The sequence below is a fragment of the Thermobia domestica genome, unplaced genomic scaffold (assembly GCF_964235325.1).
Source record: "Thermobia domestica unplaced genomic scaffold, izTheDome1.hap1.1 HAP1_SCAFFOLD_158, whole genome shotgun sequence".
NCBI lineage: Eukaryota > Metazoa > Arthropoda > Insecta > Zygentoma > Lepismatidae > Thermobia > Thermobia domestica.
Window position 1 is genome coordinate 42,281 of NW_027655901.1, and position 19,360 is coordinate 61,640.

Below are 19,360 nucleotides of genomic sequence, written 5' to 3' on the forward strand. Positions count from 1 at the left end.
CTTTAAAAATGTAAAAAAATTATGACTTCAATTTTCCGTACTACTATTACTACCGTGATTATTATTATTATTATTATTATTATTATTATTATTATTATTATTATTATTATTATTATTATTATTATTATTATTATTATTATTATTATTATTATTATTATTATTATTATTATAACAACACTGTATATAAAAAGAAAGATAGGCGGTTTGTGTTTGAATACTAAAAAAATAGTTGATTGCCAACCTCGGTAGTCGTAAAGTCTAGGAGTCAAGGACTTCTGAATTTGGGTTGAGGGTCTAGGTTGAGAATTCGGGCTCGAGCCAAACATTGTTAAAAGTTAGAGGGCACTGGCCAAATATCTTCAAAACTGCTTGGCCCGGGTTTAGAATTGTCAACGACTCGAGCAGCTCGGCTCAGAGCTCATTCACTATCGACCCGAACCGAGAAGTGAGCCTAGCCAACAGCTCACCCAACCGATTCGGCTAGAGCCCTCAGCTCAGTTGAGCCGAACCGAGCAAATGGCTCATCCCTACCAAGCCAGTTCGAGCCGATGGTTCACCGCAAGTGAGCCGGCTCGAGTCATCTCAGTTGAGCCGAGCCGAGCTGAGATTGTTATAAAAAAAACTCTTGTGGTCTTGCTATCGAGACGAGACGAGATGCGAGCCGTATTCCCTCTCGTGAGCAACACTAAAAGTATTCCATATTACTGTTTAGCTTACATTTCTCATTGCTTTCGTTTTCCAGTGTAATCAGGTCATGATTTCAAGACGACGTAAAACGAACGAGTCATTTATCAAACTCGACTGGACTCGAAACTTGACGCGAAAAACTGGAACTCGAGGATATTACCCTTGACTTGACTCAAAACTCGACTTACATTCGAGTCGAGTCGAGTTTTAGCTTGACTCGTGCTCATCCGTATACGTTAGAAAAAATGGTTGCTTATTATTATTCTGTTAAACTAATTATATAATAATAACAATGTTGTTATGTAAAATTAAAAATAAAGAATATAGAGAAACATTACACTACTCTAAAATCGACGGGACTCTAGGATAAGCAAACTGATCTGAAAGAACTCCAATATTACATACCATCAGCAAACTATTTTCTAGTAATAAAGTAGGCCTGCTCATCAGAACACAGTTTATTCATATTAACACCTTACTGTAAATCGTTAATTATGTCACCCTAGTTGTTGATAAATATTTTCCACCGGGGCACTTCAGACACTTTACTTTTAAATTCTGTCCCCCATCATCCTCAGCTCTTAAGAAAAAAAGTATTCTTTCAAATGTTCGAACAGTAAAATATTTTCGTTCTCCATCTTTATAAAAACAACATCAATCAAAGTAAAATAGACTACCGGTATCATTGCACTCCTAGTTCATTCACTGAATGTATTGATTTGGAGCTGTCAAAATCTACGATAAAATCTTCCAGGTGCTTGCAATCAGTACACGTAATTTCCCTAAGGCTGTCCTCATCTTCAAAAAACAGCAAGTGACACTACCAACTTATCTGTTTCTCTGTGTGTCTGTGACTGTCGGTCACTGACATACGTAGTTCATGCTCGATTGTTTTATTCTGAGAGATTCACTTACAGGAAAGAAACATTTGTTTCCGAAAAAATATATACATATATTGTAGTTACTCATCCGAAATGTAACGGGAGAAAAGTAACGCAAACTAGGTACGTTACTTAAAAATTTGTAACGCGTTACCGTTACAGTTACTTTGGAAAAAATGTAACGCGTTACTAGGAAACGTTACTTAAAAAGTAACGCGTTACAAGTAACGCGTTACTTGCGTTACGTTACTTCCCAACACTGCTGCTGATAATGGGCAACTGAGGGGATGGAATTCAATGAAGGGTTCCTGGCCCCCAAGCCCCTTATAGCTCTTCCATGGTATGTGCATATTTACTTTAAGTAATAAATTAAAGATACAGTAGCTTTTCTGCAGAATGTTGAAGGACTCTTAATTTATTATTATCTAACAATCCTGATTTGCAGAACATTTTTATCTGTTCATCTTTATTACCCAGTAGCTTCAAATTCTTTCTTTGATTGCTTGCAACTAGGTCAGGTGTCATTTTTTTATAATTCGACAGAAGTGTTCATCTGTCTTTGAAAAAAAATGTATAAACTTTCATTCATTGCATATAACACTTTTTTTTTAGAAAAAAAAATTGATTCTGGAAAATATAAAATGTACGACCAACCAACGACCGTCATTTCATCTGAATAAACTTCATTACGTATGATTGCTGAGATGATTCGTCTGTTCTCAATGAAATTGTATTTCGTTGAAAGCGTCTGCAAACCACACTCATTTGATGTTTGCCATCTTTAGATGCTGTGTGAGGAAGAAACAATCAGATATTTTCTCCAGAAACGACCGCACATAAACACCTCGTAAAAAGGTTTCATTTGCGCGTTACAAGATTGCGAGTATCACTTTTTTCTTTTTTCTTTTTTTGGAGAAAGCTATTGTAACATTTTGTTAATATTACGTTTCAATAAAACGTACACAAAGATCTTTTTCTTGTTTGTATATATATTTAGCTAGGTCAGTACAGTGGCGGATCCAGGGGAGGCCATCGGGGCGATTGTCCCCCAGAAGAGGAAACTTTCTTATTTTATATATAAATAAAACCCATCCCAGAGTTTGGAGCTCTTAAAAGTAACTCTAAGTAGCAGTATTACAACCCACCGCCCCCCAGAAGTCCGTCCTGGATCCGCCCCTGGGTCAGTAAATACTGGGTGAAGCAAAAGAACATGGTAAACTGTTTAAAATGTTTGGTTTCCCAAAACTTCTTTATATTGTAAGGATCCCCCACATCATAATATGAGCACATGTTTATGGATGACACGTGCTAACGTTTACAAACAAGCAGACGATACACTAAACAGGAAGATACGAAGATCAACACGATGGGAACCGAAAGAGGACGAGCCACTTGAAGAGGGCCTATAAAAGAGGAACCACAGAGGAAGGAGGCATCAGTTGATCGCCTACCCACAACAGCTCTGGAGGTCGCATGGACTAAGGGGCTCTACTTATCCTAACATCCCTAGAGGCTGCTTTGAAGCGAAGGGGATTCGTCAACATAAACCATACCTCACGAGGCTGTCATGACCCGAGGAGGTTTCCTAGAAACATAACCTGCAGTCGTTACAAGACACCCCGGTAGCTGCCATGAGCGAAGGGGTTCCCATATGAAACGTTACTTCTCTCACCCTTGGTCATAAGGAAGATTCTGATATATTAACTTTGTAAAACACAAAGACTGTTTTTGTATTTTACAAATAAATAGGTGAAGGACTAGATTCTCGGCCCATTATTGACTCTTCGTACAGGCACGTAGCCAGGATTTCGTAATAGGGGGGGGGGGTCCGAGATATGAAGAACTGTGGTTATCACACCAGAGTTCGATTATTCTATACTATTTTACTGGTAACATATATTGATTCGTTTAGTCAGGATTTCGTAATGAGGGGGGGGGAGTTTGACATGAAATATTTTTGTTATCACACCAGGGGCTTGATCAATTTAAACTATTTTACTAGCAATATATATTAGCTTGTTAAGACTTTAAAATTAGGACATGTTAGTAAGTATTTTAGTAACAAACTATGAAGAAATCTCGAATAAAAGAATATTTAAAAAAAAGATTTGAAATGAAAATGAAATGAAATCTTCAAGTTTTACGTCCCACGTTTATGCCGGTTAGGCTAAAGAAGACGGTGATGATGACAGATGAGTGAAAAGGTGGAATAAAGAAAGTGGGAGGAAACGGAAAAACCCCGAGAAAACCCACCAGCACGGTGTTTGTCCACCACAAAGTCCACACGGCGCGAGCTAGTATAGAACCAGGGAAAAGCACCGGAGGTGAACTCTCTACCACTGAGCCACCGCGCCCCCCCCCCAAAAAAAAGAGAGATTTAAAAAAAGATTTTATAACATCTACGTTCCTTCTGTTCATCCAAATACAACAATTTTCCTTTCATTATGACCTGAACTATTATAAAAACTACATATTCAATAATGTTTTGTAAAATATTTTACAATATCTGCGTTTCTTTCTTTGTTGAATTAAATGTTAACAGGACTTGCTTTCTACATATTTTTTTTTGTTTTGTTTTGTTTTGTTTTGTTTTCATTATTCCGCCAACTACTGTCTGTTCCAAATGACAAGTAAAAGGATCAGTGGAAAACTGTTTCCGAAATAACATGTTTGATACTGCTGAGAAGTGATGATGAAAAATTATTTTTATTTTTAGCTTTTTTTTTTATTTTTAACACTGATTCTTCCTATTTCTTGTTTCTTTTTGTTTCATCCTTCCTTAATTCTTTTTATTTCTGGTCTGGAAGGGGGGGGGTTCGGACCCCCCGGACCCACCCCTTGGCTACGTGCCTGCTTCGTACATAAAATATTGCAATATGTTTATGCTATTTGTTCGCGTAAATCCTACTTGATTGGTTACCATAAATTTTGACCAGAGTATAGAGGTTCAAAGTTAGGGATCGGATATGTTAATGGAAGTGTTATTTAAACCGGAAGTGGTAGAATTCAACCATTTCCGGTTTTAACGTTGTTTACTGTAGAGCAAAAACGTTAATAGATAGCGAGTACCGGTTCCTGCAATCGATTAAGGGTCCCAAGAACATATTTCATAACTCTGCTTAACTCTCTACTGAAACCGGAAGTGATAGAAATCTCTACAACTTCCGGTTTCAATGTTGATCTATGAGTAGTGCAAAAGGGATAAAAAAAAATACGGAGAAGAGTTTCAAACTATATGAGACATGGACTTGCAATGAGCTTCTACTAAGAATGGAAGCCGGGCCCTCGCACTATGATACTGAATGTGGTTTCCATGATCATGAACCGTGAAAATTATAATAAGTAAATGCTACGGTGGTAAACAAATGATTTCTTTTTTTTAAAAAAAAATAAAAATAAGTTTACTATGTTGGATGTTTTATCTTGATCACAGTTAAAAGATGTGAAAACTTGAATAAATATTTTACTTAAATTCGTTTATTTTTCTTTGACTTTTACAGGTTTTTGTTAAGCCAAGATCACATTCGGAACGACATCTAGCAGGTAAGCAATAGTTCATTTAACTTATTTTAAGCATGTAATTGATCTGACAATTTTTGCAAAAGTATGCAATTTTTTTTATCTCTATCGCATATGCATTATAATGGTGAGCACGAAGTCGCTTTCCCCTAGTGGCGTAAGACAGCGTGGAGTGAGTCCCCTTCTCTACGTTCCACTTCACGATTTGGGAACCCTCTGATTTTTATTTGCAATGCAATGCGGGGTCTCCGGCACCTTATTTACGCCCCTGCTTTCCCCAATGTATGAAGAAATACTTTTTAAATAAACATTTCATTCTTTACAAGTATGCAACCTGCAGTACTAACGTGAATTGTTGGTTGTATAACATTGTAGGTGAAGTTACTGTTCGACAGAGATACTATCGAACTTTCAGCAAGATATACTATTGTCAGAGACGCTATCGAATCTAAACACGAACATTACGCAGGCACTCTGCCAGATTGTTTTTAAAATCCTGTTGCTTCGGCAATCTCTGCTGAAGTTGTAAGAGTTATATTAAACTTTTGTGTTTTTATATTTTTCTTTAATTTTTATTTCTACCTATCGGCACGTCTTATATTCTATTATGTCGGTGAGCTCCTCCGTGGCTAAGCAGTTAGCATACGCGCTTTTGGCGTGAGACCCGGGTTCGATTCCCGGCGGGAGCTCATGTGGATCGGATTCCACGTTAATCAGTAGGTTCACGTCTCATATAGCCTCGCTGCTGAAAGGGACGTTAAACTCAAAATCAACTTAACTCTGTTATGTCGGCTATGAGCCGACTCTGTTCCCCTGTCCACTGCAGTTTCCTGTCGCTCCCGACACTAGAATTTATCATCATTGCACGTCATTGTTTTGTTTCGAACTATTTTTTTTATTCTCCACACAGTTCTTTATTTCCTTAAGAGCTGGCAAGAGTGTCTACAATGTAGTCGTAACGTTGGCGCTCTTTTTCTCCCGTTTGGAAGGAAACTTAACACATTTCTTTCACGTTTATTTTTACGAGGCAGTAAGAAAAATGGAGTGCGATGCGACAACAGATCTTTTGGTCTGTAATTGATTTCGATAAATACGATTTCAGTGCCGAAAAAGCCATTACCAAGTTACCACTAAATGATTTGGAAAGTGAATTAAACACTAGTAGAAAAATACAGTTGAAAGAAGTGAAGCGGAAGAAGAAATTGAAAATTATGGTAATGGTAATATACTATCAGCGACGAGAAACGATATTTAGCTACTAATCTTGACATCCTCAAAATTTTCTTTTGGTGTTTCAAACCCAAATTTAGCATTAGGTGCAAAGAGTAGGCCAAAAATGAGTTAAAATACAAGTTTTAGTTTTATATTCGAAATTTTCGGAGAGAAAAATAATATTTGAGGACTATTTCTGTAGCATAAAAATGAGGTGAGAAGTGCTAAGTTACATTTTGAAAGTGCCTTTGTTCCCACTACAAATCGCTGATAGAATTTCTCTTTTAATATATTGTATTTTTAAGTTATGCGTCCTGATTAGAAGATAATGAGAAATGACTGATGGTCATGAAGTAAATAGCAAGAACTCAAAATATAATATTCTTGTCCTAAGCGGGATTCGATGCAAATAAAAGGTAAAATGCAATGTTTCAAAGGTCGTTTTTCGACTCCGAGAACTATGAATTCCGCACTAAGTTCAATCATTTTGGACATTGTATTTCTCACCTCTTTTACACCCTCCATGCCATTACGGCTGAATTTGGATTTAAACGGGGGGAAGGGGAGCACGATGGCTCAGTGTTAGAGATGCTTACCTCTGGTGCGTGCGGTTTCTGGTTCAATCCTCGACCAAGTAAGTTTGTGGTGGACAACATCGTGTCCGTGAGTTTTTCGGAGTACTAACGTTTCCTCCCACTTTCTTATTCCACCAATTTTCCCATTATCATTCACTTGCCTTAATCATTCGTCTCCATTAGCCTAAAGGGAGTAAGTGTGAAACGTTAAACTGAAAGATTTCATTTTATTTTTTCATTGAAAAGCATTGGTAATGTCACTATTCCTTTCAGCGTCTCCGAAACCTATGGATTATACACTAAAGCGTTATGGGTGGCTCAGTGGTAGAGCGTTCACCTCTGGTGCTTGGGGTCTCGGGTTCAAACCCTGCTCGCGCCAAGTGAACTTTGTGGTGGACAAACACCGTGTGCGTGGGTTTTCTCGGGGTTCTCCCGTTTCCTCCCACTTTCTTCATTCCACCATTTTCATTCATTTCTCATCATCACCGTCTCCTTTAGCCTAACCGGCATAACCGTGGGACGTAAAACTCAAAGATTTCATTTCATTTCAAACACTAAAGCGTTTTGGTTTATTATTCCATCCACATCTAATACCCACCTCTTGGAATGATTCCCACAGTGTTCTTTCCAGTTTGTAAGTCATACTATACCAAGTTTATTTGAAATTGCTCCGTGTTCCAAACTTATGCTGGAACATACATATACATACATATACATAGTTGTAGGGAACTTGGGGAATCGATGTTGCCATCCAATTTCCTTAAATAATGTCAAAACCTTAGCTTTCCCCTAATTTTCCTCAATAATTCCCTTTCTAAAGACACCGCTGACGTATGTTGCATACCGTTGGAAATGCCATTCGATACCTTTCAAATGCACTATGTTTTACTTCAGTGAAATTAGTACAGGGTGAGCAATAAAAAATAATGTCAAAAATGGTTTACAACTTGTAGCTTTCAAACCGTTGAGAATAAGAACGATGCTGATGTGGACTTTTTTGCTTAGAATCAACGATAAAGTATTGTCACTTCCTCACGGGACATCGTGTGTTCAGAGGGTAGTTCATACAATTTTAAATTTTGTTTTATTCATTGTTGAGCTCTCAACAATGAAAGAAACAAAATAAAATTAAAACTTCACGGATTATTATCTGATATGAATTCAATTTGCTTTTTGTGGAAGATTTCGGAATCCATCTTTTTGTTTTCGATTGAACTATTTTAAATATTGTAGCTGCCTACCAAAATAAATTGGAAAGATCGGGAAAACGTGGTGCCATCTATTGGTGAGTAGCCCTCCTTTAAACTCATCTCAATGAGATGTCTATAATTTAACATGGCACATTCTAAGTATTAGTTTTTTTTATGATGAAAATAAACTAATCTCATTATCATTGCATCGTTATAGTTGTGTCGCTGCATTAACCGTCCTTCAATCACGTAGCACTATCGTCTTAAGGTGGATCTCTAGGTATTTCCAGTGCCATGCTAAACGGTGCTTGAGTATTGTGGCGTTGCCAGATAGTGTCGAGCGTTTACTGATGCCAGATAATAAAGGGAGTAATCATGGAATTCTGCTTAGATACTTACTGGCGAAATTAATTTTCGACCCTTACCGCAATTACACTTCTCGAACTGCAACGCTAGAATCCAGGAATTTTCTTATTGTGACTACTACAGTAAACGTACAAATTTGGCAACAACGCATTATGGCGTTCTGCGCAAATTTCGTCTCAAAATCTATTTCCTTAAATGTAAATTAATATTTAAGTAAAATATGAAACAAAACACAAAAAACGGTCAAACAATATATCTATTTCGTGATAAGATCGTTACTTTAAAATATTTTAAACATACAAATAAATATTTCATAAAACGGAGCACTTCTAGTAAGATCTAACAGTAAGTGCCATCTTGTGTGCTCATTGTAAAACGAATCAAATATTTTCTTTTATTTATTACATTTTTCGATATTAAGAGACACAACCAAATGAATCAGTATCTTGTGCTGTAGCTGAAATATTACTCTATGTTATAGTACAATGTTTATAATATGTAACGTTTCATTGCGCAGTAGTTAAGGCAATGAGCTAAAATATGTACTGACTTCCGGGTGGTGATCCATCTTAAGCAGAACACAACGCGATTACTGATGACGTCATATCCTTGAAAGGAATCGGCTGTTGCCACGTCACGCCGATAAGCAGAAGCCGTGCAGCTGTAACTGATTGGGGAACTTCAGAGTTGTGCGCTAAATTGCAACACTGCGTTGTGCTTTCACGTCAGCCCAAACTAGTAGGTTGGACCAGAAGAGTTGTAGCAACAGCGGGAGTATAGTGAAACTGGATAAACCTCCTTCAATCGCAGTGAAATTTTAATCTGTCTCTGTTTGTTATGAAAATGTACAAAGGAATGCAAAGCAAAGCTGAAGAAAACAGTTGAATGGAACTTAATGGAAGAAAATCTGGAAATTATTGAAACAGAATTTCCAGAGAGACAAAAATATTAGACAAAGGGATTTGGTAAAGCGCTGTTTATCAGATTTTATAATAATTACCTTGTGTATGCGTTGTGAGTAACTGAAGTTGTTTGTAAATACGTGTTTGTTGTTTTGTAGTTTACAACTTCTCGATGCGTAAACAAGAGGGTAAAGAAAATAGAATCAATGCAGGTGCTTGAGGGAGGTGAGAGGTGGACGATGAGTCACGGTTCGTTGAAACAGGTAAACACAAGGATCAGGGGCGGGGGGGAGAAGATGTGCGTCTCCATAGAAACTGAATTTAATTAGTGGTTTACAGATGATAATAACTTTGTCATTGGATTGGTCTACAACTAAAAGTTTATGTGGAATGCTGGGAACAAAGTAGAGCGAGTGTTACGGCCATACACATTTAGTTTAGTTTAAATTTATGAACCAATCAAATTTACAATATGATGTGTGTGGGATTAATCTCTTTAAATTTTTTAAAAAAAATCTTTTCTCTCTATTCGTGGATAGAGAAATTATTTTTAATTGGATTGGTGTTTTCTTCTATCTAAAACCATACATATCTCTCTCTCTCTCTCTCTCTCTCTCTCTGTCTCACTCCCTCCCCTAACTTTCCAGCAATTTTGTGACGTTATCGACATGTTTCAAACAATGTCAGGTGCTTTTCCACCAAAATCTCAAGTGTTGTTATTCTTGTAAAAGGTCACAGATCACATATGTAGTACTTAATACGCCATACACTTTTTTTTTTTAAATAAAGTTCGTTACTTTAATTAAGTTTCCCCATCAATTAAATGGAATCATTAATTAGAAGTTATTGTTAAACTCTGTTGAAATCACTGAAACTTGTAGAGTTCTTTTTTTCTGGTCTGCTGATTTAAAAAAAAAGAAAACAAAAACTGTTTTAGAAATTGTCTTATTCATGCATACGGATTGAAATAAAGACGGTGCGACTGGACCTTCGATTCAAGTCAAAAAAATAAAAAAATAAAAACTTTTAAAATGTATACAGAGTTTTATTATTTTCTATTCATGCAACATTTTATATTTTAGAATTTCAGACTATGATATGCATAGCTTCTGGAAGTAGAACTCCCAACATTTTTGTCGCCCCAGGTAAAAAAAAAAAAAAAGAAAATGATGGCTCCTGGGTATCAATAAGTTCCGGTGCAGAAAATTTGAAGATGAACAATCATTATTTGAGAAAGCTTCAGTTAATGAAATGATACAAAATAATCTGAGGAAGACAGAATAGAGAATAGAAAACACCGATGATAGAGGAGAGGAGAGGAACACAATTAAAGACAAACAAAAATAAAAACGAAATCTTTTAGTTTAACGTCCCACGATTATGCCCTTTAGATTAAGGGAAGCAGATAATTAAAACAAGTGAAGGATGATAAAATAATTGATGGAATGAGAATGTAGGAGGAAACGGGAGTACCGCGAAAAAACTCCCCGATGTTGTCCACCACAAACTTACTTGCCCTTGGATCGAACCAGGGACTGCACGCACCAGAGGTAAGAGCTTTACCACGGAGCTACCATGGGCCACGAATCAAAGACGGAAACGCCTATTTTATTTAAAAAATGGATGGAAAATGGCGGAGACAAAGAAGATGGCTGAATAATCGAAATTTCTAGAACTGAAATATGATCCGAAAGAATTTTTCGTCCCAAAAACTTCTTCTTACACCCTCTTATTCACTCTTTACGACCGCCCTGGGAAGCACCCCAGGTTGGAAATCTTTGAACATTAAATCTTTGAGTTTTATGTCCCACAATTATGCTGGATAGGTTAGAGAAGACGGTGATAATGAGAAATGAATGGAATGGTGTAATGAAGAAAGTGGGAACAAACGGGAGAACCTCCGAGAAAATCCACACACACGGTGTTTGTCCACCACAAAGCTCACTTTGTGCGATCTGGGATCGAACCAGGAATCCCATGCATCAAAGGTGAACCCTCTACTACTGAGCCACCGTAGCTCACACTCTCGATTGGAAACCACTGATGTAGATCAATACTGAAACCGGAAGTTGTAGGGATTTCTAACACTTCCGGCTTTAATAGAAAGTTATGGATGGAATGTATTCTTTCTTGGGACGCATAAAATCAATTGCGGGACACAACTTGTCAGTATCTATTTACTCTATAATTAGCAACGTTAAAACTGGAAATGTTTCATTTCTACCACTTCCGGTATCAATATCACCTTTACCAATAGTTCGATTCCCGGTGGGAGCTCATGTGGTTCGGATTCCACGTTAATCAGTAGGTCCACGTCTCATATAGCCTCGCTGCTGAACGGGACGTAAAACTCAAAATCAACTCAACCTTTACCAATAAACTCGATCCCTAACTATATGGTGGCCAAAATTTATGGTGATTGATCAAGCAATTCTTGAATTCTTTTGTGAGCCACGGTGGCTCAGTGGTAGAGCGTTCACCTCTGGTGCAGGGGCTCCTTGGTTTGATCCCAGCACCCGTCAAGTGATCTTTGCGATGGACAAACACTGTGTGCATGGGTTTTCTCGGGGTTCTCCCGTTTCCTCCTCCTTTCTTCATTCATTTCTCATCATCACCGTCTCCTTTAGTCTAGGCGGCATAATAATGGGGCGTAAAACTTAAGATTTCGTTTCATTTTCTTGCATTCTTTTTATCTTACTGACGAATGAACGGACGTGCAGAGGAAGATATATATGATGAAGTATTTGCACAATTATGCATTGTAAAAAATAAAGCACAATTAAACACTTTTAGTCCAGATCTTGAGGGGGAAGTATATTAAGTGTGTGTTTATAAAGTGTGTTTCGCGTGTCCAAAAGCGTTAATTCTTTAAAAAAAAAAAAAAAAAAAAAAAAAAACAATAGCTCGTATGACATATTTAAAACACTTCTTCTCGGAAAACAGTTCGAAAATAAAGTGATGACATACATTTTTCACTTTTTGTACATATATCTGGGACATACTTGGGTAACACAGTATCTACAAGGGGTGAATATGTGTCATTTGGAAGTGTTCAAAGAGTGTTGGTAATGTATAAAGTGTCCTACGGTGTCTAAAAGTAGTTTTTCAGTTTGGGTATGGATAATTTACTATACGCCTGAGACTGTATGCAACTGACTGTTCATTAATATTTTTCGGGTTGCATAACCTCTTCTTTTGTAAACCTTGAAAGATTATTATTATTATATATATATATATATATATATATATATATATATATATATATATATATATATATATATATATATATATATATGTGTGTGTGTGTACGGAAATGGACATTTTTATTTTCGTCATTTCTCCGCGATTTTTTTTTTTTTTTTTTTCGTTTATGTTTGAAGAAAGAAGCAGAAGAAAGCCAACCACTATGATAAGGAAAGGTTTTAGGTTTCATTTAAGAAAAACAAAGACTGAACATTTTGAGGTCATAAAAACTGAGACCGAATAATCTCCATAGCAACTGGAAGCAAATCCATTAATCTTTCTGTTTTTCGTTTCTGTATTTTTCTTTCCCATTTCTTGCGGTTTTGATTTTTTTTGTTCCTGTTTGAAAAAAAGAGAATGAGAATTGCCTTCCCCATTTGTTTCCCCATGGGATAAATCAGTTTACCTCATTTCACAGCTTTACTTATACAAATATCGTTTTAAGATATTTCGGCAAAATAAACAAAGGCTGACAATATTAAAAGCAGATTGACTAAGCGTACGAAGTGAACAGATAGAGTTCTCACTTTGCAGATCGAGTCCTCCGGGTTCGAATCTTACAGGTGTGTTGTCATGACCATAGGTGGCTAAATTAGTAAAATCTAACCTTGAGAACTCGGTAATTGACCTCAACTTAAATGAAGGACGTCAATGCGAGCTCTAAATCATCATGAGCTTGAGGTCGGATTGATGTGTGAGGTCGACTGAGTGTGATGTCCGGCAAGTGATGTGAGCTTATATGATTTAAATACAAAGCTGAAATTTTCGCTTTTAAAATTTTCTTTATGAATCTCATGTTCAGTTATCACCTTTGTCTTCGTTTTTCTTATTCTTTATGATTTTATTTTTCAGTCATTACCTTTGTTTTCGCTTTTCTATATTTTTTTATGATTTTCTTGTTCAGTTATTATCTTTGTTTTTGCTTTTTTTTTATGATTTTCTTGTTCAGTTATCGCCTTTTGGTTTCACTTTTAATTTTTTTTATGATTTTCTTGTTCAGTTACCACCTTCGTTTTCGCTTATTTATTTATTTATTTATTTATTTATTTATTTATTTTGAATTTGTTGTTCAGTTATCACCTTCGTTTTCACTGATTTATTTATTTATTTATTTTGAATTTGTTGTTGTTCAGTTATCACCTTTGTTTTCACTTTTTTTTATCTTTTCAAATTTTCTTGTGCAGTTATTACCTTTGTTCTCGCTTTTTTATTTTTATGATTTTCTCGTTCAGTTATCACCTTCGTTTTCCTGTTGATGATTCTAACTAACTAACTCACTCTATGGCCTATGGAACCCGGAGGTTCAATGCCGCGTTCACAAAAGCTCTCCACTGACTTCTATCCTTAGCTAACTGCATCCAGTTTCTACTCTGTATTCCAATCTCTGCGACATCCATCTTAATATTGTTCTCCCATCTGCACCTAGGTCTTCCTAATGGTCGTTTTCCGATTGGTCTTCCAGTCAAGACTTTGAAAGCGTCTCTACTTTCTTCCATTCTAGCTACATGACCCGCCCACCTAAGCCTCCTAGACTTGACGACCCTAACAATGTTGGGTAAAACATATAAATTATGTAGTTCCTCGTTATGAAGTTTCCGCCATTCCCCATTCCCGTTCCTCTTGGGTCCGAATATTCGTCTCAGGATCTTGTTCTCAAATACTTTCAGTCTATGTTCCTCCCTCAGAGTAAGTGACTATGTTTCGCAGCCATACAGAACAACAGACATGATTATCGTTTTGTATATTTTAAGCTTCAAATTCCTCGACGACAAGAGATTTTGAACCGAATAGTAACACGAATTTCCTGCTTTTAGTCGACATTTAATTTCTCCGTGAATATGATTTTCATTTGTTAATATTGATCCTAGATATTTGAAACTATCTACTTTATCAAAAGTATTATTTAATATCTTAACGCATCCATAATTTGCTGTATTCCGGTCCCGACGCACTTCCATGTATTTAGTTTTCTCTGCATTTACTTCTAAACCCATGTCCCTGCAAGCGTTTAATAAGATCTTTGCATTTCTTTCTATTGTTCTCCTATCATCCCCTATTAAATTTACATCATCAGCATATGCCATAACCTGGTGAATACCGTTCAACTGTAGGCCCTGATTGCTATCTTTGATTTTCCTTTGATTGTTGATGGATTCTACAATTAAAAAGTGCCTTTACAACTCTTACCACTTATGGGTCTTATATTCAGATATATCTTTATTGGTTTTCTAATTGGCAGGTTATTGGAGGCCAGCAAAGTGTAAGTCATGTAACCCAGCATATCACAAGAGTCATGTTGGTGGCCTAACCATCTTAATAAGTTCATAAAAGTTATACATTTTGTCTTGTGTGTTGTATGTGAGAAAGGTTTGTTCCGAGTAAGTTTCTGCTTAAAATCTGTCTTTAACTCCAAAAGCGTCAGTAACTGAAGTGCTTTACTTTACACATAAATTCTAAATGATAATATTGTTGCAGTAAGTCTAACTACTACATTTTCAGAACAGTTATTGAATTTTCACTAAAACATTTTAATCGCTGAACGTTTCTCTACTATTTCTACAAACAATTCGTTCGAATTAGAAAACATATGGCTTCCGGTTCGATCCCAGATCGCACCAAGTGGATTTTGTGGTGAACAAACATCGTGTGCGTGGGTTTTCTCGGGGTTTCCCCGTTTCCTCTCACTTTCTTCATTCTACCATTTCATTCATTTCTCATCATCACCGTCTCCTTTAGTCTAGCCAGCATAACCATTGGACGTAAAATTTAAAGATTTTTTTTTAGAAAACCCATTGCGGGATGTAATTTAGGAATTAGATTTCTGTGCTTTCGGTATCTATGGCTATGTTAACCCTTCACGTATGTGGGAGAACGTCCTTCGGCTATCACACTATCCGAGGAAAGGGAAATGAATTTAGCGGCCTGAGATCTATTATGTTAGGTGCCATCCCGGCAATTGCCTGGTTTGAATGAGGAAAATCCAGGGCAATCTTACTTAAGATGACTTGCCTGGAAAAAAAAAAAAAACTTTACACTTTTCAACCGAGTGTCTTCACCGGGAATCGAACCCGGCACTGCTCGCACCAAAGACGAGAACGTTAGCGACTACACGGGGTCACAGAAAACATACTACGTTCACTAATTTGTCCTTTCCTTTTCTATCGAATAATTGATTAAATCCTTCATTATTCAACTTCTCATATTTTGTTCTCTTTAGAATATAGTAATTAAGTGTTTTCTCGTGGTATAATGGGACAAGAAATATGAAGCGTACTGTTGTTTCTTCACTAAATTAAAATGTTCAAAATAAAGCCCAAAATTTTCCAACGAAAAGGAAACGTGGAAAACACTTCGCTTATTTATTTATTTTGAGGTCTTGCATTTCTAGTTGATAGGTAAATGCCTCACCGAACACGTCACCGTGGGTCAATTACATATATATTTTATTTCATACACTTATTCCCTTTAAAAATAACCGCCTAAATTGACCAATGGGAACGATGACCAACATAGACAGGTTTCACTGTATTGTGGTATTTTTAGAGAATATAAATCTGATATTGGGGGCTGCGGTGGCTCAGTGGTAGAGCGTTCACCTCTGGTGTATGGGGTTTCTGGTTCGATCCCAGCTCGCGCCAAGTGAACTTTGTGGTGGACAGACACCGTGTGCGTGGGTTTTCTCTGGATTCTCCTGTTTCCTCTCATTCCACCATTCCATCCATATCCCATCATCACTATCTCCTTTAGCCTAGCCGGCATATACGTGGGACATAAAACTTACATATTTCATTTCATTTTTACAAGTGTGATATTTATAAGTTTAAAGCAGGTGATGTTAGATACACGAACCAAGGGAGAGAAGAGCACCAAAAATTATTTCTTCGCAATGACAGCAAGATACATTCGCTTATTTTAATTATTGGACTGGATTTCTGAATTATTCGTGCCGAAATGGTCTTAAATGTTAGTACGACTATGCTGCCATCTATTGAGAAATGTAATTATTGCTACGTTCTACACAGTCCTTAATAGTGAAAACATAAAATTTAATTAAGTAAATGGAAAATGAACTAACACCCAGGACACTCTTAAAAGATCCGAGATGTTCAGAGCCATTAAACCAACAAATGCAAATTACGTACTTGAAGGTTTTTAATAAATTAAGAATTTCTAGACCCTGCTAAGACCAAGAAAGATCTTTTTATGTTCTTGAGTTTTTGGCTGGAGACCTCACAACTTCCTAATATCCTTTACAATACGTCCGTACTGTAAACTTTCTTCTCAGTACAATTAACATTTTTAAAAAAAAACTTTTTTTTTTTTTTGCATCTAACTGGAGGAGAAAATTAAAAGAAATAAATGATGTTCGTCAGCACTTTTTTTTTTTTTTTTTGACGATTGCAGTTCTAAAAATGTTGATATCTGAAGACAGAGCTGACAACTTTAATTGTCTCTTGGTGTGCGAAAATGCTTAAAATATGTGTATGTAAATTATTTTTCACTTGTACCTTTTTTTTTTTTTTAAGTGAGCTTATCAGTACCGCACAGAATCTCTAAGAAAACATTAAAATTTCGTGGAATCATTGACGCAGCATATAATAATGTATAATTTCGGTAGTTTTCTTTTTCTTGAAATATGGGCTATTTTGTATCTTGCATGAAGCAAACATACTAGCCAGTGGCGCCCGAAGATTTTTTTTTTAGGGAAGTCATCTCCATGATTGCTATATTATGTCTGGTATTGAAAAATGAAATCTGTAAGTTTTAGGTCCCACGGTTAAGCCGGTTAGGCTAAAGGAGACGGTGATGATGAGAGATGAATGAAATGGTGGAATGAAGAAAGTGGGAGGAAACGGGAGAACCCCGAGAAAACCCACGCACACGGTGTTTGTCCACCACAAAGTTCACTTGGTGGGAGCAGGGTTTGAACCCGAGACTCCTAGCACCAGAGGTGAACGCTCTACCAATGAGCCACCGCGGCCCTATGTCTGGTATTGAATATACGTGGTTTGCTATATTACGTGTACATTTTCGTGAGCCAGGGGATCAGGGCTCCCCTGACCCCCCTTCGGACGCCCATGATACTAGCGTGTGTTTTCTTTCAATTTGCTGCTGACACTAAATAAATTGTTTGGTCTCTTGTAAGATATTTTCTGTAACAACATTCTAGGCTGTTTTTTTTTTTTCTGTTGAATGGGAGGGAAGATTGTGGAACTGGTTCAAAATAAATTCATTCTATTATTTTCCTAAATTATGGTAGCTCTTCTTTCTAGCGTAATGCGACTTTTTTTTTAAATAATACTTTTATGTCTTGAGGATAGAAGAAAAAAAACTTTTAGGTCGCAGAACATGTATATGACTTATGTTGTTGGTAAAGCGCAAATGGCCAAAATTATAGTTAGCTACGAAACAGAATTTTCGTAACGCGAAATGAGACGAGACAGAAATCTTTCAGTAGTGTGTAATTACCTTGTTAAATGGAAAAGGTAGAGCAAATTACACTCGGGATTCGATTTTCTCACACAACCTATTTTATTACAAAATTATTATAAGTGTGGTACTACTCCACTAAGTAGCTGAGGTAAAAAGGTGTCCCAAAGCCCAGGCAGATAAGGAAACATTTCCAAGAAAGCTCCAGGCAAGGTGACTGGAGGTGGGCTCTGATTCTTAATGCTCCATGCAAGCAAAGGGAGGTTGGAGTCCCGGGACAAGCTAGGCGGGAAGGAAAACTATAGAGCTCCCGCATGCTAGGTAGATGCAATTAGGAATCTCTTAGACCTCTACGTAAGCTAAGAGAAGGGTTGAGTTTCCACAAAGCTCCAGGCAAGCTTAGTGGAAGAAGGTAAGTGTTCTCAGCGCTCCAGGCAAGCTAGGCGGGAAGCAAAACCATAAAGCTGCATACAAGCTAGATGGTTGCGAGTAGGAATCTCTCAGAGCTCTATGGAAACCAAGAAAGAGATTAAGTTTCCACAAAATTTTAGGCAAGCTCAATGAGGAGGCTTCAAATCTCCATTGAAGCTAGGAGGCTTAGCTTAGGTTAAAATCTCTCAGAGCTATAGACAAGTTAGGAGAGGGGATGTGATAGGCCGAAACTGATGCATGGAGCCTTCTTCTGAGCCGCGGTGGCGCTAGTGTTCCTCTTCCATCACATGACCAAGTGATTGCGATGATTCTTGTAGTAACTTGCAGTAGAAGAGTACGTGGAGTTGTTTATAAATAAAAACATTTGTTGATATTTTCAAAACCAGTCTACGTGTAGAATATAACAATGAAACAGATACACTTTTCGGGAGTAGACATCATGTTCACGTCTTTTCGATACGAGACAGCTTCAACTCTTGTCTCATGGACAACGCTATGCAAAATAACAATATATATATCTCGTCACTAAACCGAAATCCGGAAGTGAAAAATAAAATTAATTATTACGCAACAGAATTTATAGTAAAATAAACGCTCTTTAATCTGACACGCTTGGGACCATGGTCGTACCGGATTAGTAATTGTGCTGAATTATATCGAACATCAATATAGTTTCAACGGGAATGGAATAATAGATCAGTGTTAATAAAAATGTGAATGATTAAAACATGTATTTTATGTGTTTACGCACATTCTGAACTTGTGCAAATAATATGAACATCTTACTCTGCAAAGTATTTCGTCATGCTAACATCTACGGGTTTGAAATATTCTTATTTGCAGTTCAGTGGAATACAAAATTAAATTCCAACGTTGAATATTTATTTAATTAAATATTGCTTCTTGCTGTTCGATTGATACCG

General features: G+C 36.8%; 1 protein-coding gene across 1 annotated transcript in view; it reads left to right on the top strand.

Moving 5' to 3' along the window:
• The window catches only part of LOC145676473 (uncharacterized), a 38,884-nt gene extending 29,332 nt beyond the window's left edge, over window positions 1–9,552 (top strand). The window contains exons 5-6 of the mRNA XM_081747277.1: window positions 5,069–5,111; window positions 9,491–9,552. Of these exons, the coding sequence (XP_081603403.1) occupies window positions 5,069–5,111; window positions 9,491–9,552 (105 nt within the window). The remainder of the gene's footprint in view (window positions 1–5,068; window positions 5,112–9,490) is intronic.
• The last annotated feature ends 9,808 nt before the right edge of the window (window positions 9,553–19,360 follow it).